This window comes from Melampsora larici-populina (genome assembly GCF_000204055.1).
Source record: "Melampsora larici-populina 98AG31 unplaced genomic scaffold MELLAscaffold_6, whole genome shotgun sequence".
Classification (NCBI taxonomy): domain Eukaryota; kingdom Fungi; phylum Basidiomycota; class Pucciniomycetes; order Pucciniales; family Melampsoraceae; genus Melampsora; species Melampsora laricis-populina.
In genome coordinates this window covers 431,496-456,229 of record NW_006768770.1, presented here as the reverse complement: position 1 = coordinate 456,229, position 24,734 = coordinate 431,496, and the positions used below count along the sequence as shown (strand labels likewise).

Here is a 24,734-nt window from a genome sequence, read left to right as displayed (position 1 = left end):
CAACAAGTCAGATATCGCGGTCAATCCAGATAAGTATTTCGAAAAAGGTGAGTTTTGGACCACCGATCTTGAAAGGAATGCTTTCTAACCCAATTCTCTTGTATGTTCCAGGTGAATACCTCATTGCGGACTCGGCATATACCCCAACGGAGACTGTCGTGCCATTGTACAAAGGACAGGCAGCAGAGGTGGATAGAAATCGCGGTTTCAATTGGTGTATCGCTAAAGCACAAATCCGTAACGAACATTCAATTGGCGTGTGTAAGCTTCGCTGGGCTTCACTTCAGTGTCTACGGTTGGCTCTGAATAAAAAGGAAGATATGGAACATATCTTGAAATGGATCAGATGTTGCGTTATCCTGAATAACATGTTGGCAGATTTTGGCAATGCTTGGAGTGATATTGCGATGGAAGTCATGCTGGCTGATCTAGGTGCACCAGCGGTTTCTAATCTCTTGGTGGAAGAGAATTGCAACATATGTGCCGTTGAGCGTGGAAAGATTATGAGGGAGAAGGTACGGGATCATGCCGTTTCTTACAACTGGGCAAGTGGTGGTCTTCCGATTGTTGATTCGTAAGGGTCAACACTTTGGTTCTCTTGCTTGGCTCACTATCATGTCTTATTCTTTTGTCTTCTTTCTTTTAATTTGTGTCTCGTTCTTTGTTTTAGTTTAGTTTTTGAATGTTATGTTTGATTTAGTTTTGAACAAAATACAAGATACCTAATTAAATTGCAATCAGACATCAAAAACTTTCACTCTACAACAGCACATATCTTGATCTTTTCATGTATCTATTTATTTAACTGGACAAACAAAAAAATTCACTCTATTCTACAACAGAAGATCTTTTGATCTTTTCCTGTATTCATTTATTTAACTCAACCGAAAAGTTCACAACAAAAAAAAACAAATGAAAAGGATAGAAACAATACTTCGATAATCAGAATGCACATTTCGTTTGATTCCATCCGTGAGAATAAGAAAAACAAAGATAAGAGAGCCAGTCCTTATCCGTGTCATATAATGAAGTTTCGAGCTTTTGTTAATTTTATGGACTGATTTGAAAGGGATATTGATTTGAAAAGGAAAAACAAATAACAAAAATGAAGAACAACTTCATTTGCAGAAGAATCAGAGTCAGCAAGAGCAAATTGATAATCATATCTAAATGATCACATACCTTTGATATCATTGATCTTTTGGAAAGATTACATTGAGATAATCTCGCACCTCTTCAGGAGACTTGCCACCTAAAGCCAAATCTTTAGCCACCTGACTTCTCTCGCGTGCCTCTTCCAACTTCTTTTCAGCAACAGCCTTCTCTTGAGATTCTTTGTGTTCATGATAATATTGCTCTCTTGCCCACTCTAACTTTGATGCTTCAACACTCTTCTTCTCATTGCTCAAACGAAGTTCTTCTGCCAGTTTCCTCTCTTCAAATAAGTGTCGCCAATCGCTGTTGTCCTTCAGTATGGACATCTTGACATCGTTTCCATTTTGAAGAGCAGCTGCAACTGGATGCTTGTGCTCTCTGGTGCGCACGGTTGAAGGATCAATGGATGGAAGGGGATCCAATTGGCGGCCAGCTAAGGTTCCTCGATGTGGAAGGACCGCCATGCTGCTGCCCTCTTCAACTAGGCCTCCTTTGTTTTCAAGATCAGAGTCGTCCAAAGCGAGTTCGGCGTGGGTGAGTTGGGCAGAATGAGCTCGCTTTCTGCGGACTGCTGGTGTAGCACGTTTTCGTTTAGGACGGGTCGCGCTGGTTGAGGTCGAGGTTGAGGTTGAAGCTTCCGATTGCTTGCTGATAACTTTCTCTTTTGTGTTTGGAGTCTTTTGAGAAGACTTTTGAGAAGACTTTGGATTTTGAGTGAATTGATTAGATTGAGGTTTTTGAGGTTTCGCAGTTGATTGGTTGTATGAAAGCGGAGGTGGAGGAGGCATAAGAGGCAAGTCGGGCAGGTTGTCATTGATAGTGTTTCCTTCGATGCGGCGCTTGATTTTCAAAAGCTCTTCATCTTCTTCAGAGTCTGATATCACAATTTCCTTCGCACCAAATAACGCAACTTGAGGCTTGACATCTAAGTCTTCATCTTGAACATCTAAGTCTTCATCTTGAACATCTTCATCTTCATCTTGAACTTCTTCATCTTCTATTTCTTCTTCTTCTTCTTCTTCTATTTCTTCTTCTTCTTCTTCTTCTGCTTCTTCTTCTTCTTCTTCACCGTCATTCACGCCACTATCCATGATCCCAAAGGCATTCACATTCCCCTTATCTTTGAAAATCGCATCCATCTTGGAATAAAGCGGACACATCTCCTCAAGTTTACCTTCAATTGAAAGCCCTCGTTTCTGTTCTGTATCGGTAACTCCAAAACCGGTACTTAGGCTTTTACGCTTGGTTGCCATGTATTTTCCTTTGTATTGTTGTAATCGCAGCTGAAGTTGGCGTCCAGTGAGTCGCATCTTAGTGGTTGTGTTGCGCTGATTGTAGTTGTTGTTCAGTTGAATTGCTAGGTTGTTCAGGATGACCTTGGTTCCCTGTCCAGTCACTTTCGTTTTGACACCTCCACCAAAAATAGCGTTCCGGAATTGAGGACGACTCAGGTTTGTCACAATCTCTTCATAGTCAGGTAATTCGAAATTAGGGCTACTGGCTGTTGCTTTACGTCCGGGTGTTACGCTAGGTGCTGCTGAAGGCTTAATTGGTTGAGATTGAGTTCCTCGGCGAGGTGTCTTCGCAGTTACAGACGTTTGAGCTGTTGATCCTGAAACACTCGCTTCCGCCGGCTGAGTACGAGCTTTGCTAGCGACAAGGGATTGTTGAACTTCAGCAGGTGTAGGCTTGCCCTTGCCTACACGTCCACTCGCCATGAGATCTTGCGCGACCTGAGCTTTTGTTCTGCGAGGCCCGCGGGTAGGCTAAGAAAGATGTTGAGTGTCAGCCATACTCTTACACGAAGAACCTATAACCAAGTAGATTACTTACTACAACTTCCATCGTGTCCGATAATCGCAAGAATCAATCAATTTGCCAATTCGATCCAAACAAAATGATTGTGATGAGAGATGACGCTTCGAAGTAAATGATTGATTTAAATAAAAGAGAATTTAATTGGAATCGAGTGATCGAAAAATTTGAATATTGAGTTTTTGAATAAAAAATTATCAAACAAGATGAAACTGGGTGGGTTTGAGAGCGTTTGAAGTGAATATCGAGTTTGATTGAAGATTTAAAAAGTTGAATATCGAGTTTGATTGAAGATTTAAAAAGTTGAAGATTGAAAGAATAAAAAGATTTAGAATAACACCAATCACACGTTTGAAGTCGAAATCGAGTTTGATTGAAGTTGAATGTCGAGTAATTGTGTGATTGAATAAATGAAAGAGTCAAACGAGATAGAACTGGGTGCGGGGTGAGTTCATAGAATCCTTGCAAATCGAGAAACTGAATTAAATAAAAAACAATTGAAAGAAATGGAATTGGGTTTGATTGAGAGGTTGAGCTTTTGATGAGAATAAAAGTTATCGAATGAAAAATCAGATTGGGGTTGAACTTCATTGACTTGATCGAAAAAGAATTTCTAACATAGACTGAATGAATTTTTGATGATCGAATGATTGAATTGAATTGAATTGAGAATTGAATAAAAAATAATCAATCGAGATGGAACCGGGTGAGGTGTGAGTTAACGGAATCCGTGAAAGTTGAGAATGGATATGGATGAGGTGAAGATGGCCGAGGATGAGGATGAAAAAAGGGATACATCGTCCTTTCCGTAAGGCGATTGAGTAGGTGATCGAGCGGGTGGAAGCAGGTGGAAGCAGGTGAAAACGGGTGAAAACGGGTGAAAGACGGGTGAAAGCAGGGCAGAGCGTGTGAAACCTAATGATCATCGTTTTTTTATTTTTTATTTTTTTTCCTCACCTCTGTCCTGTTACCACCTGCTTTCACCCGTTTTTTTGCGTGTGAGCCAGATGACATAAAAATTTATAAGTTGTCTTATAATTTATAAGTCAGCGAGCCACCTCGAGAGGTGGCTCGCAGGTCGTAATTTATAACATTAACTTTAAGGACAACAATCACGTTGTAAAACATAAAATCGTGCCTTAAAAGCCAAACTTGAACTGCCCTATTGAGTTTAGAGCATCCGCACTCGTTTGCGGTTGTTAATTTGGTCACGTGCGGTAACAAACACAACATTAAGTAAAAAGTTACTTAACTCAACCAAATTTCGCACTCGTTTGCATTAGCAGCGCTGTAACTTTTATAACTTTACAGATAGTGCATGTACTCCGCACCGGTCGTGCAGTAAGGTAAAGTTTTAATTTTTTGAGTACACATCACCTGCTTTCATGGCCAGTTTTCATGTGATAGAGGCACTGTTCTCTTCTTTGCACTAAGATACTAATACTCCATCTACACATGAAGACCCGATATCATCCTGTTCATCTACTCGATCGATAGATCTTAATTTAAAATTACAAATTTAACATGAGTTTGTTCAGATCTTAATACATGAATTCCGATTAAAAAACAAAGGCTTTACTACATCGAGAAAGCTTTTAATGAGTCTGAATACACATAATGATCTTGTAAAAGATTTAAAGATTTAAAACTAGGAAATAAAAATCCAAACTTCAATTTTTAATTTGTATCACTTGATCCTAAAAGTCCTCCAATGATTGGTCTTTTAATGTTGATTTTCTTAAATATTGACCTCTACATAGCTATATGAATCTAGACATCTTTCATTTTCATCTGAATGGTTTGGAGTCGAGTTCAAGATGGTTGATTGACTTATTTCAATTGAAGACATCGATCGGTGTCAAACGTTCTCGAGTTGATTCATGCAACTGTAAGGCTTGGAATTCATCGTGTGTGAGTGGTGAAAAGGATATATTGGTTGTTGACTTTGGTGTTGGAGGTCTGGTTGAGTTTTGTTTTTGGAGTCGAGTTGCCGGGAACAAGTCGTGATGTGTGATACCGCATGCGTTAGCCAATTGGTAAATTTACCGATTCGCTAACGCAAAATGACCGAAAATTAACTACCGCGGGGCTAATTTTTCACCGGTGTGGAAAAGACCCCGCGTTTGCGGTAAATTTAACCTTACCGCACCCGACTTACCGCACGAGTGCGGATGCTCTTAAGAGATTACCAAGAATTTGGTAAATAATGAGAAAATAAATTCCGGTGCCTATTTCCACAGCTTGTTATGTAAAAAACATTGAATAAAACCTATCATAACCAATAGTGGCCAATCCAAATGAGTGGATTAGACAATCCCAAATCTTCAACACTTATAAATCATTGAAATCCAATCCCACTGGTTAATACCATCATGGGGGCATATTGTCAATCACGTTCTCTGATCCAAACATCATTATTTGTAAGCTAACCAGTCTTTCTCAAACAAAAAAGACTAATCCTATCCTGTGATGATTAATCCAAAAAGAAAGTTCCAAAGAGAAAGATTATTTTTTTTGTAGAAAAAAAATCTATTTACAATTCAAAAAAAAATTCAGGTGTCAAAAGAAAGAGTCATGAAAAAGCATTCAGAATATGCAAAATCACTCAAATTCATGTGTCTGTGTCAAGTACAAAGGGCTTGAAAGGGGTCAGATGTTGGAGTGGTACCGTTTCTGACGAGGAGATTTTAGGTTTCTCAAATGATGCCTGCTCTTCCTTCCCCCACCTGATAGGCGATCCTGGTTTAGGTTGAGCCTTCGGTGAGTTTGTAGAGCGGGGAGGCTATCATTGAGAACTTCACAATGAACCTTTTGTAGTAAGTACAAAGGTTCAAGAATCCTCTAACATGGGAGATGTTTGAGGGGACGGGCCACTCAACAATTTTTTTCATTTTATCTGGGTTTGTTCAAATCCCGTTGCTATCTACAATGTGTCCTAGAAAGAGAAGTGATGGTAACCCCCATTGGCATTTTTTGCCAGAGACTACCAAGTTATGTTTGTTCAAAATGTTGAAATGCATTTCGATATGCTGCTGGTGCTCTTCTTCAGTTTTTGAGTAAATTGCGACATCATCTAGATAAACAAGTGCAAATTTGTCAATGATATCTCTTAGAATATTGTTCATCATTTCTTGGAAGGTGGCTGGGGCATTACATAGTCCAAACGGCATGACCTTCCATTGAAAATGGCCTTGTCTGCATGTAAAAGCAGTTTTTTGTTTATCAGCTTCTGCCATTTGAACCTGCCAGAAACTGGGTTTTAAGTCAATGGTAGAGAAAACTTTAGCGCCTGAGAGGAATAAGTACGCATTGTCAATGCGTGGTAGAGGGTATGCGTTTTTCCTAGTTACCTTGTTCAAAGCGCAATAATCAACGCATACTTGAGTGCTTCCGTCCTGTTTCTTGACCAATAGCAACAGCGAGCTCCAAGGTGAGTCTGTTTTTTCAATGATACCCTGTTTTAAGCCTTCTTCAACAAATTGACTGATTAGTTTGTGTTCTGGGGGGGTAAGTGGTCTTCCATGAGATTTGATGGGCTTACTTTCTCCCATGTCGATGTAGTGTTTATATTTTTGTTCGTGGATTTCAATTTCAGCCTTGAAGCAATAAGGTGCAATCTTTCTTGTTGATTCTAAGAGTTGATTACCAAAGGATTTATCTTCTATAGTAAACAACTTTGGTTTGTCGGACCGCGGGCCAAAAGAGAAAGTTTCGTTGCTGACTTTAGCATCTACCATATAGACTCTGGTTTTGAAGTCTATGCTTGGATTGTACTCCTTGGACCATGGAAGTCCTAAAATTAGGGAGATATTGGGCAAGGGTAGTACAACAACTTCCACCTTGAAGGAGAAAGATCCGTTCTTCTTGTGGTGGTCCATCTCAACTTCAAACACTGTGATCTTGTTAGCAACTTCTTGAGCTCCATTGGCTAGTCTCACACCACGTCCTTATACCGTTTTGATCTTGATATGGTGGGGGTTCATTCTGTTCATATCATTCAGTCTGCTTTCTGAGACATAATTGGCGGCAGCGCCAGTATTGAGAATTGTGTCAACTGGCATGTTTCTGAAATAGCATGCATAGATGGGTAGTGAGGTATATTTGGTTGTGTCTTGAGTTGCTAAGTCAACCGTGTTAAGTTCAATGATTTCTTTTTCATCCAGTGTGGTTAAATCAATCATGTTGAGGGCAATAACGTCTTCTTTTCCTTCTTCTTGCTTGTCTCTGGTATCTTCAAGATTTATAATGATTTTGTTGGTTTTAATGTAATCCACAGCCCAGACAACGGGATCTTCTATGTCTTCATTGAAACCGGACATAGTTAGATCTTCAAGTCGTTTTGTTTTAAAGGCGGTTGAAAGAATTGTGTTCCATCCTTCAACGTTTTCTAGCTCTTTTTCCGCCAGTTTGAATTGGTCTTTTTCTTCTACTGGCCAGTTGAAGGGCATGTTGGTGTATTGGTACCCGTCAATGAGGGTACGGTCAAGTTTGATTTTCTTCTTATCTAATTGGCCACTGATAAAGATCCCCAAGTTCATATAGTATAGCTCATTTATTAGGATCGTGAGCCAGGAGGATCTCGGGGTCCAAACTATCCTCTTGTGATTGTTTGCAGGAGCTGTTGGGTAAGTCATGAGCTTCTGAGTCAAAGTACTCTATACCTTTGGAGATGGTAGGAGGACTGTCTTCACATCCATAGCCATAGCAGGTTCCACAACAGCGTACTTCTTTAGAGTTCTTCTTGAAGAGTTCTCTAACAGTGTCTCGCTCCTTTTGAAGGTCAAGGAAGTCCTCTTGATTCATGTCTTTTAAGGCCTTGAGATAATGATGTTGGTACTTGGCTAACGCTTCTCTCCCATCTTCACAAGGTCCGTCAAGACTTTTGGTTGATTCTTGCAAAGCTTGGAACATCTGGCCGTTGGCATCTTGAACGGGGTGGTAAAGGATCCGAAGTTGTGTAGTTTGTGGTCTTGGAAGGGGGCCACGAATTCAGGTTGACGGATTGCTTGGACAAGATCCATCAAGAGCAGATTAGGCTTTCTGCTGTCTCCTTGGGGGTTTCCATTTTGGGAGTGTTTGTTAGGCATCTTCTTGGTGCAGTTCCAGGAGAGATGTCCCATTTTGTGACACTTATAGCATTCAACCTTGCTTAAGTCCGCCAGATCCAGGTCCATAGGTACAGCAGAGCTGGTAGTTGCAGGAGTTTGTCCAAAAGGTGTGGAGGCACAATGATTTTGAAAGTAGTTGTGATTTTTGTGAAAACCAGGTTTGTGGTCAGAGTTAAACTTTTGGTTGGTGGGTTGAATCTTGCGTTGTTTGATTCTCATGTTTGCCTTGCTTTCACGGGCGGCAGCGTAAAGGATCTCCATATCCATATCTTTCTTATTTTCCGGTTTGTTGATGTCTTATCTATGGATAGCCGTTAGTTTGTCAAGAAATAGGTAGGAATGCTCGAAGAAAGGGAGGTCATCCTCGGGGATTTGGCAAACAAGCTTTCTAAACCTCAGAATGTACTTGTTTACATCACCTTTATAGAAGCAGAGTTTGAGCTTCTCCCTAATTTCATCTTTCAGCATACCACAGCTTTACTTAGCAGGGAACTGGAGACGGAATTCTTGGCAGTTGGTGGTGGTTCCACCATTGGCCGTATCTCAAACCTGATGCCAGAACATTTGACCTTCTTTGTTGAGGTAGTTCCCTATCATCTTGCACCAGTCGGACTCAGGGTAGCAATGGGTTCTAAAGTTGGATTCTAGTTTGGAAATCCATAACTCGGTGTTGTCACCAAAGCCACCAAATTTGTGTGGTTCTGCGCGAAACACATCTGGTTTCAAGGGAGCAGGTTGAGTCGAGCGAGTGTGATGGCTCTGTTTGAGCTGGTATATGTGGTTCTGAGCATTGGTCAGCTCTTGGTGGGTTTTCTGTTTTTGATTTTGGAGCTCAGCAATAGCTTGGGTGTCCTTATTGTTCTGTTGTAGCTGAGCCTTGATGAGTCTAAGGTCCTTAGCGGGGATTTGGACAAATCCATGAGGGTCTTCCATTCCTTGATGGTGTTTTTCTGTATGTCAAAAAGAATAATGGACGGGGTTATTGTGTTTATAATAAACAAGACTTGGTCGGAGTCTCAAGGAATATGTACTGGTATTCTTTTTTTATAATAAGTTCTTCAACAAGAAATAGTGCTTGGTTTATAATGATTAAACTTCGAGTAGCTGGTGGTCCTGTGTGTGATAGAGTATAAGGAGCGTCTATCAGATCATCTAACTAATCAAAGAGGTGTCGCAAAGGATTTGGATAACTAGCTAGGAAATCTGAGAAACTTACAACAGGATCTATGGGGGATTTTGAATACTTCTGTGGTGGATTTGACTTTCCAATACGGGGTCTAGGAAATAAGTATGAATATGCTAGGTGTCTTGAACCACGGGTTAATTGACCTGATGAAGTGCAACAATTGCACAGATAAGCTACTGAATCCTACAAGGTGTCTATACTAAGGCTCTGACCCGATGAAGTGCAACAATTGCACAGATAAGCTACTGAATCCTACAAGGTGTCTATACTAAGGCTCTGACCTGAAAGGAGGGTACAGATTTCAAGATAGACAAAGTTAGTTTAAGCTATCAAAAGGTGATAGCGATCTCTGGTGGGCTAAAAGAGCAATAGTTCTCTTTCCAAAGATGGATTTTATTCACCTGATGAACTGCAACAATCGCACAGATAAGCTACTGACTCCTACAAGGTGTCTATACTAAGGCTCTGGCCTATAACAATAATGAATAAGGAAAATTAGTCAAGAAGAAAGAAACATTGAGATTGTTGAGACTACGATGTATCTGAAAGGAGGGTACAGATTTCAAGATAGACAAAGTTAGTTTAAGCTATCAAAAGGTGATAGCGATCTCTGGTGGGCTAAAAGAGCAATAGCTAACAAGTTCAAACAATATCAAGATTAAAACAAGACCAACATTCAACGTGAAAATAGAAAATAGGAAATTTACTTACTTCTCTTTCCAAAGATGGGAAAGAGAAGTAAGATTGAGCAAACGGGAAATGTATAAGTACTTCTAACTTTCTCTTTTTGTTTACTTGGTTGGGGTAATTCAAATGTACTTCTTTTACTAAAGCTAATAGCTCTTCTTACAAACTTTACTTATCACTCTTCTCAAAACGCTTTCTCTCATCTTGTACTTCGAACTTTCATGTTTCGTCGATTGGAGATTTCAAGTTCAACAATAAGGAAGTTACAGAGGTAAACAGAAAGGGATAGATCAATATCTCTTTGATATCAAGGTGCGTCTTGATTGAAAATTAGAAAGTAGAAAAAACAAAAATAACACACAAATAATTATTCCTATCACAACTTGGTACGGTAAGAGTGAAGGAGAAGTGACTTGAGTCTTTATTCCAGAGGGAAGAGCGGGGGAATTTATACAGTCCTCCATCTTGTCTACAAAGTACAAATAAGGCAATGTTGTGGTACAATGAGAGACAACAGGGATGTTGTTGTTTTACAACTGAGGATGAGATAGGAAGGCCGGATCCGATACTGCTGGATCCGGCTTACAAAGGTTCTCATGTATCTGATCAGGACGGATCTGGATAGGACTGGCCCGATCACAGGAAATCAAGTACAATGTAAAAGTAACAAAAAGTAGTAAAAAGCAGTGGAAAGTGCTTCGAGTCTCTCAAAAGCGCATACAATGAGAACAAAGGGAATGCGCGGAAATAGGAATTACATCCCCTGCCGTTGCTTTTCTTTTGCAGTGCTTTTCAAAGCTCTCAATCCCTACTACAATTTCATGGTTTACGCGTCCTAATCATTTAATTCAACTCTCATGTGTTTGAAGAAGAAGAAGAAGAAGAAGAGGGAACTCAAATCACTGAAAGTCTTGATGAAGAAGACACAAACCACTCTGATTCAATTTCTCTATGTAAGCTATGATATTTCAAACAGAAACCCAGAACTCCTCCTCTGTGATGAGTTATGTTGTACAGAACTCAGTATGAAATACTCTCAAAGGTCTTTTAGCATACTCAGCGATACATTTGGGACAATTTAGAGCAGGCCGGAAGGGCGCGTCAGGTTTCTGGTATTCAACTCTTCATATTCCAAGGCAGTGGATGCAATTTAGATCAATTGAGATCTAATAAGATGACACACGCAGATATTTGTTAAAGAGTTGAGTTCTGAAATCCAAAGCTTTGAAACCTGTGAGACAGTCTTTTTGGCTTTGAAAGATATGAGCAATGTGCTGATAATTCTTTTTTAATCCAAAAAAACAAATGAATGATGCTTGTATCACTGCATCTAACAGTTTAACTTTCAGTCTGCCAAAGAAAACCCATTCTCTGAGGATCAAAAACATCAGAGTTTGTTTTGTGCGCCCCCTCTGATGTGGGACGGATGTTTATCTTCTCCAAAGTATCCACACCCCAAGCACTTGTCTCATTTCTTTTAAGAAGTTGTGAGTCCATTTTGATCAATTTTTCACCATCCAATTTATTACCATGTGTTTAACAACTGCAAGGCTATCTTTCAATTCATTTTTTGATCAGTCCCACACTCAAGGTGCATGACAATTACTATACTACAGTGCATGGAGCAGCTATTACATTGAATCCACCAGTGGTGATGGGGGTAAGAAGTGATTAGTGGTACAAGAGTGATACAAGAAAGAGATATATGAGGTTTCACAAAATCAATAGCAATAAGCCACAATTTTCTGACGTTAATCATAAACACAACACTTTGAATTCAGGTGACCAAGTAGATCATCAACACGAAAGGGCTATTAACAAGATACACAGAAAGGTTTGGATAAGGGGTTGATCGCGCGAGTTTTGAAGGATTTGCTTTTGCCTTGTTCTCAAGGTACTAGAATAGGGCCTAAGAAGTCTTGTTCGTCGTGTGATCTACCAGTTTCCCGCACGGCAAGTCAGACATGCTGAAAGGAGAAATAATCATCAATGAGGTGGAATTCTGATTGAGAAGGAAATACGACTAACTCAAGGCGCCAACCGTATTTTGAGGATTGTACTCTGGGCAAACATATTTCACACCCGAAAGATTGCTACAAGCTAACATAACCAATTCAAATCGAAAAGATGAGTCTCGGATAGAAAATTTTCTCAGGTTTGCAAGATTCAAGAAAAAGAACTGACTATAACCTTTGTTCTGTCCCTCGTAATTATATTCCTTGCACTTTTGGAATGAAACCCCCGTGTTAGCTGAGTTGGCTAGTCGGCAGTTATTGAAAGGAACCCAATCTTTATCTAAAATAAGTAAACGAAATCGATCAGCAATGAGATATATCAAAGGTAATGAAAATTAGATTATATAAGGGGCTTACCATCATACAAGCAACTGTTGTGTTGGCAGTTGTAATGTAGTTCTTCACCAGTTGTCCGTACATATCTGCATGCTTCAGATGTGGAATTGCGTATCAACTTCACATTAGCAGTGCACGTAACTTGTTCTGGGTTCATGAGGATAAAGAGAAAAGTTGAATCGAATACGTACCTGCATCCTGTTTCCCGCCTGTGTACAACCTCATGCCGCCGTTACAGGCTGCCGCATATATCGGTTTTTCAGCATTCAGGCCATGAATACCCAAGGAAGATAGTAGAAAGGAGATCTTTAGGAAGAGATGGAGCATGCTGACTATGTACAACAAAAGTCAAAGAAGAACGTTGGGTAAGAGATTTCAACTTATGAGAGCGTAAATTGCGTGTGGGTTGAGTCGAAATCAGCGCCCAAAAGAAGATGGTCAGTCTATTTATGTGATATTTGCAGGCCCTAGCAAAAGCGACTTCAGGCTAGGCTTCCATAGGGTGATTTCCTCCGCCTTGAGGCTCCACCACCGGCGAGGACCCTGTGTCCTTTGAGATCAGGTATATGGCCCCTGTAGATACACCATTGTAAGCAGGACGATGTAAACAGATAACAAAGTCGATCCCCTCTGAGAGCGCTCGCCGCGCCACCCCAGTGCTGGTCTCCAGGTGCCATGTACAGGAAAAGATGCGCACCGGATAGGACTTTCCAATAAGTCCCTATCGATTTGGGCTCTAATGACCAGCTCAAACAAACAACTCAAAAAGATAGGGACCTGTTAAGATCGGAACGACTTGGAAGTACTCGGTAATCCTGCTTATCAACTTAGGATATTTTTTCCCAAAGAAATAAGTTATTTTGGCACTAGACTGTATAAAATCTTTTATCTTTCATCCTGTTAGAAGTTGCAGCCATCTTTGTTCCTCTTTACCTGAAATCAATCAATCTGATCACATGAGGGACTCTAGCTATTGAGTTAAAGAACTTACCAAGATTCTGGTAAAGGCAAAATAAATTCCTCATGCTTGCAATGATGCAAACGGCCATGTTTGATTCAAACCAGTTGTGGTGCCTATTTCCACAGCTTGTTACAGTCAATTTACAAAAGCTTGACCAAATCTGCACGCAAAATCAGCAAATCCGCCGGGAAATTCTGACAAGCTTTTCTGAATTGAATTTATAATCATTCAAATCCAATCCCACTGATGAATACCAATGTCATCAAACACATTTTCCATCACGTTCTCTGAGCCAAACACCATTGTTTGTAAGCTACCCAGTCTTTCTCAAACAAAAAAGACTAATCCCATCCTATGATGATTACTCCAATGAAAAAGTTCCAATGAGAAAGATTAATCTTTTTGAAGAAAAAAAAATCTATTCACAATTCAAAAAAAGAAAAGTTAAACAAAGCAAATCAAATCAAAAAAATTCAGGTGTCAAAAGAAAGAGTCATGAAAAAACATTCAGAATATGCAAAATCACTCAAATTCAATGCCACATTACCCAAAGAACCAAAAAAGAAAAGAGAAAAAAGAGAAAATTTGAAAAAAAAAAAAAAGAGATGAACCATGGAGTGAGTTTAAATTTAAACTTTATCCATTGTATTTTTTTTATCAAAGTCAAGTTATTTCTTTAATGAAATTATATTCAAGGGGATTTCAATAGATCTATGTATACCATATTTATCAAACCAAACTCTCAAACCAGATACAAAAAACCCCTTCATCTTCACACCGGTCTATTTCCTTTTGATAATCCAACAAATTCACTCCACTATTTTTCAAATCATACAAACCTTTCATCAGTCAATTGAAAACAAAAACAGAAAATTTCTACCTCGAAAACCTAATCATTGAAAGATAAAAAAAAACACTTACACTATGAACTTCAGATGGAATACTACCTTCAACATATCCTTTCAATCCTCCTTGTGGGATTTTCTTTTCTAAAGCTTCAACAAACAATTTAGCACATTTATCATTATTGATCAATGGAAGACCTATGTGAAAAAAGAAAGACAAAATCAAATCAAATCAAATCAGTTCAACTTTTTTTCTTTTTGACCTCATCATTTTTCAAAAAAAAAAAAAAATCTTCACTTCACACTTACCAAAATCTACACAATTCCTACGTGCCACATAATCTTCATCTAATACATCTCGACCACGTTGTTTAGCCAAATTAATCACACATTGAATTTCATATTCTTCAAACACTTCTCGTAACTTTCGTTTATCTCGTTTAGGAAATTCAATCTTCTTAACTTTAATCATTGATGTATCTGATGAAGCTGAATCAAATCTAAGTTGATCAAAATAACTTTCAATCTCCGTCGAAGAACAATATAATTTAAATCCTAATCTAGATAAGATCTTTGCACAATAAACCAATTCAGGTTTCTTTAAATCTCCTCCAATCAAGATTCCTGAATTCAATTTAGGTACTTTAAATCCAGTAGTAGATAGTAATGATGCCCAATAAGCTTCATGTATATCTCGTCCAAAGGATGCTACTTCTCCTGTAGATGCCATCTCGACTCCAAGGAATGGATCGGCTCCGGCTAATCTAGTCCATGAGAATTGTGGTACTTTAATCGCACAATAATCTCGTTTCTCTAACATCAAATCGATCGGTTCGGGTACGTTTTCTCCTAAGATGGCTGAGGTGGCAATATCAATAAAGTTCGTTCCTAAGACTTTACTCACAAATGGGAACGATCTGGATGCTCTCAAGTTACATTCAATCACTTTCAATTGATCATCTTCATCTGCTCTTTCGGATGGTTGTTTGATGATTTGCATGTTAAATGGTCCTGAGATCTGAAGTGCTTTGGCAACTTTTTGTGCGATTTCTTTTAATCGAACCATATCTTGAGCTTCTAATGAGAAAGGTGGTAAGACCAAAGTTGCATCTCCCGAGTGAACTCCAGCATTTTCGACGTGTTCAGAGACCGCATGAACAAGTAGTTTGCCTTCATGAGCCACACCATCGACATCGATTTCCTGAGCTCCAGCAATGAATTTGGTCAAGACGACTGGATGTTCAGATGAGACTTCAGCTGCAGCAGTAAGTGAGTGTTCCAAGGTCGATCGATCCCAAACCACATTCATGGCTGCACCCGATAAAACGTACGATGGTCGGATCAGCACTGGATAACCTACCTCATCGGCGAATTTCATAGCCGAATCAAGCGTGGTGACTTCTACCCATTCCGGTTGATCGATCCCAGCTTGATCAAGTGTCTTTGAAAACTTGTGTCGATCTTCAGCATTATCAATCATCTCTGGATCGGTACCAAGAACCTTGACTCCATTCTCTTTCAATCGAAGTGCAATGTTTTGAGGTAATTGTCCACCCACACTAACAATCACACCTTGAGCCGATTCAAGTTCATAGATATCCATCACTCTTTCAAACCCAAGTTCTTCAAAATACAATCGATCAGCTTCATCAAAATCCGTGGAAACCGTTTCCGGATTATAATTGATCATCACTGTCTTTTTACCCATTTCTCGAACTTTACGAACACATGTGACTGCACACCAATCAAATTCTACTGAACTACCAATCCTATAAACTCCACTACCCAAGACCATCGTTCCATTCTCATCAAATTCTAAATCATGTTCGGTAGCGTGATAAGTCGTGTAAAGGTAATTCGTATGAGCAGGATACTCAGCTGCCAATGTATCGATTCGTTTGACAAAAGGTGTGATGCCGAGTGATTTACGCTTAGTTCGAACTTCACCTTCTGAACTCGAAACCAATGTTGCGATTTGACGATCAGAGAATCCTAATTTCTTAGCAGATCTCATCAATTCACCATCCACTTGATCCAAACTATCTAATCCCTTTAATTTTCGATGACACTGAACGATATTATCCAATTTATACAAGAACCATTTCGTAATCTTTGTAAGTTCATAAATCTTATCAACCGAATATTTCTCCACCAACATAGCATATGCCACTGCAAACAATCTAGTATCAGTTGGAACAGATAAAGCATGATCAAGATCTTCTGGTTTGATATAAGCTTCAAATCCTTGACAAGCTGGATCGACTTGTCTAATAGCTTTTTGTAAACTTTCTTCAAACGTTCGACCGATCGCCATCACTTCTCCAACTGATTTCATAGCTGATCCTACTTCTCGATTCACATATTGAAATTTCTTTAAATCCCATTTAGGAATCTTGGTCACTACGTAATCCAATGAAGGTTCAAAACATGCAGTTGTAGTCTTGGTCACTGCATTGGGTAATTCAGGAAGCGTGTGTCCTAATGCGATCTTAGCAGCTGTGTATGCCAATGGATATCCAGTAGCTTTTGAAGCCAAAGCACTACAAACCGACCAACCAGACGTTAGATTTGATCAACACCAAAAAAGGTTCTTGAGGGGAGATCAGTTCAACTGACCTAGATCTTGATAATCGAGCATTCATCTCGATGACCATATATTCACGTTTGTGAGGGTTTAGAGCGTATTGAACATTACACTCTCCTACCACACCTACATGACGAACAATCTTGATAGCAGCCGAACGTAACATGTGATAATCATCATCGGAAAGTGTCTGAGAAGGAGCCACGACAATCGAATCACCAGTATGTGTTCCCAAAGGATCAAAGTTTTCCATATTACAACAAATGATCACATCTATGGGCATCCAAAAAAAGATATCAGTCAGCTTTGAAGAGATGATGATCAGTTTGGTAAGCGAAAAGAACTACGCTGACTATCTGCTGCATCACGAACGACTTCATATTCGACTTCTTTCCAACCTTTCAAACTCTTTTCAATCAAAACTTGAGGACTCAATGAAAGACTCTTGGCACTCAAATCTCTTAGTTCATCTTCATTTTGAGCAAATCCTGATCCTAATCCACCTAAAGAGAATGCAGAACGTAAGATTACAGGGTATCCAATCTCTTTAGCGGCAGCAAGTGCGTCTGGTACGGTTGAAACTGCAGTAGAGTGAGCTGCTGGAATATCGATTTCTGGAAAAGATTAATTTTTTCATGATGTGTCAGTTACTGGGTTTGTGCTTGGTTCAGAATCAAGAGTAATGAAATACATACCATTTAAAGCCTTGACGAACAAATCCCGATCTTCACTGACAATTAAAGTCTGAATAGCTAAAAATTAAAATCCAAAGAATTAACCAAATGCGAAAATCGAATTGGATCTGAAAAGTCAAGATGAAAAACTTACGAGTACCAAGAACTTGAACACCTAATCGTTCAAGAATACCCATCTTATCTAACTGAATTCCAACATTCAAAGCACTCTGACCACCAAAAGTAAGTAAGATCCCATCTGGACGTTCTCTATTGAAAAGTTGTAACGTTTTAGTAATTTGTTTTGTTTTTTTTGGATTAAATCTTTCATATCAGGTTTTAGAGAGATGACTTACTTTTCTAAAACCCATGCAACATAATCAGCTGTGATAGGTAAAAAGTAAACTTCTGAAGCTAAATGATGAGAAGTTTGAATGGTAGCAATATTCGGATTAATTAAAATCGTTTCAATATTCGATTCTCTTAAAGCTTTAATAGCCTGAGATCCTAGAAAAAAAAAAGAAAAAAAAAGAAAAAAAATCAACATTAAAATCTTTTACAATTTTCTCAAAACACAGAAGATAAGATTAAATGAGACCTTCAGAAAAACTTACCAGAATAATCAAATTCCCCAGCTTGACCAATACTTAACCCACCACTACCGACCACCAAGACTTTCTTCACATCAGGTTTAATCAATTTAGGTAAAGCATTAGCAATGATTTTTTTAGCCAATTGGTTTTGTTCAGTACTAATAGTTTGATGAACTGCTTTTGGTGATGAATCCAAAGATGAAGATGAAGTTGATAACCATCTATGATGAAGAAGATGAAGAGATGATGGATTTGTAATTGATTGGGTTCGGTTTAAGATCAAGTTTGATGAATGAAACGGTTTGGAAGGATTGATCGATTTGGATCGGATCAAGGATGAAAGGTTTGAATGTCTTGATGAGACTCGAATCATGATGAATTATAAAACTTGAATTGAATCACCAATCAATCAAGTCTAAGATAAAATTGATCTTCGTTTTCTTAGTGTTCGTTAAGTTTAGTATCTAAGAGGGTATAAAAGTGAATAGTTGCGATGCCTGGTTGCCCAATCAAGAAAGAGATATACTGATAGTTGTTAGTGAGATATAAGTTGATAGTTTTCCTTCGATAAAAGTGCTTTCTAACTTTTTTTTTCTTGTTTGGTTCTTCCGTCGCGCGAGATTTGAAAAAAATTTCGACCATCGGCTTGCAAAGTGGAATATGCTTATAAAGAGTGGTGTCTCAGATTTATATTCAAAGTCACATGACTGATGTTCTATGTTCAACACATTCACACTTGTCATCGGGCCATCTATCTTCTCGGGTCGGTCAATCTGATAAGATCGGATCAACCTCAAAATGACATCACAGCTCAGCCTCGAGTGACTACCACTTCTACCACTTCTTTAACCAAAATGAAACCAACTAAAACCATCATCAAATTAAGTTATGATATAGTCAGGTAAGTTTCCTACTCCCATCATTCCTTTCTTTAATCCACGAACCTAACACCTTCAATCCAAATCACTCATCTCAAAGTCCATGGGTAAGTAAACCAAACCAATCAAACTCAACTCAAACAATTCAAATAATCTGCTTCTGATGATTACCAAAAGTCTTATTTCGCTTACGAGATTCTTAAAAGGTATAGAACCGAATGGAACTTAGAAATAATTTTAAATCCAATTTGGTTAGGAGGTATGTAAACCAATCAATCTTCATAATTCTCGATTTCCACAAACAAACTTATCTTTTTTGGATCTTGGGATTCGTGTTTTTTTCTTTTCTTTTTGGTTAGCTGTGATGATCGGTTCGGGAAATTCACCACCTATGACTGTACCTAATAAAGGTAAGCTTTATAATTTCTTCTTTTTTGAAATTATGTTATAATTATTGATGGGTTTTTGGGTTTGTTCATATCATAGGTAAATATATGGTACGTGATCGAATTCAAAAGTCCACACTCATCAAATCAAACCATTCTTTATTCTTTCAAAATCTTTAAATTGATGATAAAATTATATGTTGTAGAGTCACGAAATCGATCTAGTAAGTTTCCAAGTTTCTTTAACTCTTTATTTACAGAGTATGAATTAGTTTAATAAACTTGATCATTTATCTTTCATTCGACTTACTAGATGTCTAATTTCTTCAAAAGTAAACCTCGAATTCAGATTCAATAAATAAAAGATTAAAACCCTCATTTCATGTTTCTCAACTTCGTTTTTTTAAACAATATGTAGTCAAATACAATCACCCTTCACAATTCCCAACAAACACCTTAAAAGTGATGCGTATCCTACGAATCATTCAACAACTCTCACCTTCCAAACTAGAATCCTCAACCAATAAACTCTACGTAAGTATCTCCCCATCCAAACCCAACCCCACAAAACCCTTTTCTAAACCACACGAAATTCCTTTAAAGGAAGCCATGTTTATTACCGGATCTCAAATAGAAGACTTATCCATCACAAAATCCATCCTAACACCCATCTTAAATTCCTCAACCCTAGACCAATACATAAGTTTATCTGAGACAAACGAATGTAAATCGGCTATGAAACAGGCGGCTCAGGAGTTAGTGGAGAAGGGCGCATTTGGGTTTCCTTGGTTGGAAGTTGTTAAACCGGATGGTGATCGACTTACGATTTTTGGATCGGATCGGTTCGAGTTTTTGGCTCATTGGTATGTGATACTTTTTCTGGAATCAACGTTTGGAAAATGGTTTTGATGATTGATGTTTGTATATATCTTAGGCTGGGTGTTAAGTGGTATGGTCCATCATTCAATCACACTAACCTACAAACCAAACTATAAAGTCAGTATCTTTAGAAGTTAAATAAGATATAAATTAATTTAGTTGGATTTACTTTAGATCTTGAGGATTAGTTTCGATTTTGATCATCCTTTTTGTAATTTTGATCATCTTGGTGAATATGTAAAAAAACTGATCGTTTTGTAATAGCAGGGTTTTTCATAATGACGGATTTTGGAGTTTAGTTCGTAGATACTCGAAGTTGAACACTTTACTTGGTGAAAATGTCAAACATTTGAGAATCTACGTAAAATCGCATATGAGTCTTCAGAAACCACAAATGATTTATCAAGACATTCATCAGTCGGGTCAGTTGTTTGGCAAATGCAGATTGTCAAAGCAAGTTTAACTTTGTTTGACCAATTTGGATCTAAGAGATGATTTGAAAGAAGTACACTGACGCCAACGCCCAGGAAAAATTCTCAACCCTTTCTTACATCTCCAAACTCGTCAAGCTACTAAGAAGTTCAGCGAGTCAAATTGACAACCAAGATCTAAAGCTTTCATCACTCAAAAATATCTCAAATGAAGTCAAATGGGAGCATTGGATGGGAGTTTAAAATAAAATGCATTCAAAAAGATTCAAGTAAAACAAGCTCTATAATACAAAACTCTTGAAAAGATCATTAAAATTTGTAACCTAGTCGCAAAAAAAACAAACCCTATCACTTTTCCAAATGATCAGAAAAAGAAAAAGGAAGAGAGAAAGAAAGAGATGCTTTTTTTTCTATTTGATGATTGAAAAAAAAATCAGATTAGATTTAATATCACATGAAAGAAGGATATATTGGATATCATAAGTCAATATAACATGAAAGTATACAGTTTGGTTTTTCAATCAAAAAGAAAAAGAAAAAAAAGAAAAAAAGAAAAAAAGAAAAAAAAGTGATATAGAGGAAAAAAGAAAGAAAAGAGTAATGAGACAAAAAAAGGAAAAAAAAATGTTCAAGAAGAAGCTCAATGAATGAAACATAAAAGAAAAAAGACGAAAGAGAAACCGATTTCTTGATCAAAAGATACGTTTCTTTGAAGTAGCACTTAATGGAACTCTTGTAACATAAGGACACATTCCTGTCCATTTCAATTCAAAGCCTTCTGCTCCTTCTTTCAATGTGAGTGAAAGTAATTGAAGACCCACGACGATCTGTTCGAAAAAGAAAAAATCGAATGGGAAAAAATATATCAGAAAAGGTTCATCACAAGGGAAGATGAGATGAGACTGACCAAGTAAGCACCAGTTCCGGTAGCTAAATGCCACCATGCATGTCCTTCTAACAAGAATGAGAATGGTACACCAATAGCTTCTTTCAAATGAGATATCTGATCACAAAATCTATAAGAGAAAGAAAAAAAACATTCGTAAGTAAGTAATGGAAACAAGATCCAATGTCTTTCAAAGATCAAACTCACATATTATCAATATTCCAAATCAAAAAACCACTTAAGAAAATAGCAGATCCCATAACTTCAAGTTTTAATGCATCAGCTCGGTTTTGTTGTTCTGCAGGAGTGGTATCAGGTGCGTTTCGAACAGTATAATAAACTCTAACAGTCGACAAGCTGTGCTCAAAAAAAACAATCAACCAAGGTTAGTGAACTGAATGATTAGAAATGACAAAAACACTCAAAGAAAGAATACGATTACATTTGAATAAAAGCATAAGCCACTTGATGAAAGACCGGGTTTGGCCATCTCACATAAACCACGGTGATGATGATCGCATAGAGAGACAAGATGGTGGGTAAGGCTTTGACGAACCAAGAGCGAGGTACTGAAGCTGGAGCAGTATCGAAGGCTACATAGGTGATAAAACAAACTGAATAGATCATCGGTAGTTCATCACCCAATTGCCAATTCCAATTCAAGGTTGCATGAAAGCTAAAGTAAGAATTCACACCAAAGGGAAAAGATTAAGGTTTCTGGTTTCTGGTTCTGGTTCTGGTGAGTTGAAGAGAAGACTGACGCAAAACTTCCAAAACCGACTAGAGCTATACCGATTTGACAAAGTGCAAGTGGAAGAGGTAAGTGTTGTTCTCGACATTTCTTAATCCCACTACAAAAAAAAGTTCATTCGAAAGAAATCAGTCATCTGGTTTTGGGAAAAGCAAAAGGAGTTGATTGAATTAAGAAGAATAAGAAAATCAAAACGAACTAGATGGCCAATCCGACTATAGAAAAAGAAGACAAAAATCAGTTTAGGTTGAAGATTAGAGTCATGTAAAGGAAAACGTTGCAGACCAAAGACTAGGTTTGAAAATGTGTTTGTGAATTCGGCAATGTATCGTGAGATGGCATAATTGGCTTCACTGAAAAGTTCGAAATCAAACAGAATAATGATTGATGGATGAATAAAGTGAAGTAGTAGTAGCAAAGACGTGAAGATATCAAACTGACCACCAATCGATAGATGCCGTTCTATTTTGAACCAAGAAACCATGAAAGATTAGTTATGATAGTTTTAACGAGATGAAATGAATTTCAAACTTACGCTGGACCCCAATAACCAAGTACATCAGGTTGAGCAGACCACCATTTAGTAACATGAAAGTTTTTAGACATTGAAGTTGAGATGTATAAAGCGTGTTTTTTTGAGTTTTGGAGTCTTGAGTTGAATGAATTTGTGAAGAAAGTAAAATGAAAAAAGTGTAAAGTTGAGATTGTGTAAAGCTGATGAAGAGTTAAAATCAGTTAATCAGTACAATCGAAAAGACGGCCGGACTTTCAGAAGGCAGTCAGGAATCGAAAGAAGAAAAAAAAAAAAAGTAAAACTAGTTGAAGATGGAGAAATCACAAGAAGACTCAAGAAGACTAACTCAAAAAGACTTGGATATGTAAGTTGATTGGTTAATATGTAATTTGGAATTTGAATTAGAAATTTAAAATTTTTTCAACTTCAACTTCACTTCATCTTTAAAAAGAAAATCCCATTGAAGATTACATAAGAACCATCCCATCCCATCCCATCAAATCCAATCAAATCGATTAACAACAACAATCCAATCAAAGGGGTTCAACTCAACCACAACCTCAAAGCCTGGTCGTCAAGCTCCAAGTCAACCAACCTCAGTCGGTCGTATCATCTCTTCCTGTTCCCGTCGTAGGGTAATCCAGTCAGTCTAAAACAACAACAACAAAAAAAAAACACCAGATCATGCTTTTTTTTCGGCGTCACTATTGATCAGCTCCTGGTCTATCCCTACACCCTAAATACTTACTATCCTACCCTGTGAATCGATCTGGGTGTGAACCAATCAATCATCAACATCAATTATCATTTGGTACAACTCCGGACATCAAGTTTGACATTCTTCCGTACCACTTCAATAGGCATTCAACTTTAAATCATTGCCAAGTGAGCTTTTTGGTGATTGTATTCATCACTTTTCACTTTGGTTTATTTCAATTAGACCTAAACCAAAAACAAAATTGCAATAAAAACTTATCTATGCATACACTTTCCGTCACAAAGATTACAAACAAATCGGATCTTAAACTTAAAGACTTGCAAGAGCCAAAAAGGTAGTGCCAACCTCACCAATAAGAAAACGTAACGAGTCTATCCGATCCATGTCCTCAGCTCCTCATCAAACAGCTTGGATATCTTGAAGATTTTGGGTTTCCAGGGGGACAGAAATCGGTCGGGAAAGATCAAAAGACCCTTTCTAGGAGTTAAGCATAAGCCATAGTTAAGAGTATGTGTAGCGATAGAGACTGTCTTGAGCTATGAGATCATTTGAGGTTCCTTCATTTCCCATGCCATAGACGTGTGAGTTGAAGTATCAGTAAGGTAGGATTTTATGAATTGGCTGATGGTAATGGTAGTCAGACAACATGGAAGTCAGAAATTCTGATCACTTGGAATCGAATGCAGTCTTTCTAATCTTGATTGATGGTATGAATCTTTTGAACCTGAAGAAAGATTATAAAACTTTGAAATGGTCTTTGAGCTGTGAGGAATCGAGTAGGAGAAAATGATATACATGCATGCATACAACGATCAATCAAGGAAGATGAAAAAAGGTTTTCTCCTTTTGTGGATGATACTTTGAAAATTAAAAGGTTATTAGGAATTCGATTTGGTTTTCAGTGTTGCTTGTGTTCTTGATTGTTTGGTTTTGATATCCTGATTGTTTCTTAGCTATATCCAATGAAAAGTATCACATAGCTTACGATTTGTTGAAAGGTTTTGAGTAATTTTAAAATACATTACTTTTGATTTTATTAGAAAGATATTCAGGTTATCAACCAATGTCCAAAAATCAAATAGTTGACCAAAAATCTTCAGTGGGAAGTCTTTTTTCTGAGGAATAATAAAGACTCATCAAAAGGTTTGAATCCGAACAAAGTAGATTAGTTGAGCTGTTTACGTAATCAGTTTGATGACCAATTCCACTTCATTTCAACTTGGTTAAAGATCAAGATCAAGTAAGTAAGAAAAAGGGTGCTTATCTAATTTTGATCCTGTGTTCAACTTTGATCAATAAGTTTTGCTGTTCATGATTCTTAGTCAGACTCCA

The 24,734-nt window shown here is 37.9% G+C and overlaps 4 protein-coding genes across 4 annotated transcripts; 1 reads left to right on the top strand and 3 right to left on the bottom strand.

Annotated features, from left to right (window-relative positions):
• Positions 1-11,886: 11,886 nt before the first annotated feature.
• Positions 11,887-12,629, bottom strand: MELLADRAFT_124291 (uncharacterized protein; the record flags this gene model as incomplete). The annotated part of the gene is made up of 5 exons (XM_007406308.1): positions 11,887-11,918; positions 11,980-12,051; positions 12,136-12,246; positions 12,324-12,395; positions 12,494-12,629. 5 exons carry the CDS (start codon positions 12,627-12,629, stop codon positions 11,887-11,889), a joined length of 423 nt encoding a protein of 140 aa, XP_007406370.1.
• A 1,406-nt stretch (positions 12,630-14,035) lies between these two features.
• Positions 14,036-18,601, bottom strand: MELLADRAFT_103414 (uncharacterized protein; the record flags this gene model as incomplete). The annotated part of the gene is made up of 10 exons (XM_007406307.1): positions 14,036-14,080; positions 14,185-14,306; positions 14,418-16,648; positions 16,725-16,965; positions 17,046-17,306; positions 17,388-17,444; positions 17,521-17,636; positions 17,723-17,873; positions 17,981-18,180; positions 18,486-18,601. 10 exons carry the CDS (start codon positions 18,599-18,601, stop codon positions 14,036-14,038), a joined length of 3,540 nt encoding a protein of 1,179 aa, XP_007406369.1.
• A 212-nt stretch (positions 18,602-18,813) lies between these two features.
• Positions 18,814-20,218, top strand: MELLADRAFT_94402 (uncharacterized protein; the record flags this gene model as incomplete). The annotated part of the gene is made up of 9 exons (XM_007406615.1): positions 18,814-18,860; positions 18,938-18,944; positions 19,015-19,096; positions 19,197-19,247; positions 19,324-19,334; positions 19,432-19,447; positions 19,642-19,757; positions 19,827-20,086; positions 20,158-20,218. The coding sequence occupies 9 exons, from the start codon at positions 18,814-18,816 to the stop codon at positions 20,216-20,218; spliced, it is 651 nt and encodes a 216-aa protein (XP_007406677.1).
• A 544-nt stretch (positions 20,219-20,762) lies between these two features.
• On the bottom strand, positions 20,763-22,959 carry MELLADRAFT_115534 (uncharacterized protein; the record flags this gene model as incomplete). Its single annotated transcript, XM_007406306.1, has 9 exons — positions 20,763-21,360; positions 21,441-21,549; positions 21,627-21,776; positions 21,862-22,095; positions 22,181-22,270; positions 22,370-22,385; positions 22,456-22,523; positions 22,612-22,632; positions 22,706-22,959. The coding sequence occupies 9 exons, from the start codon at positions 22,774-22,776 to the stop codon at positions 21,226-21,228; spliced, it is 894 nt and encodes a 297-aa protein (XP_007406368.1).
• Between the last annotated feature and the right edge of the window lie 1,775 nt (positions 22,960-24,734).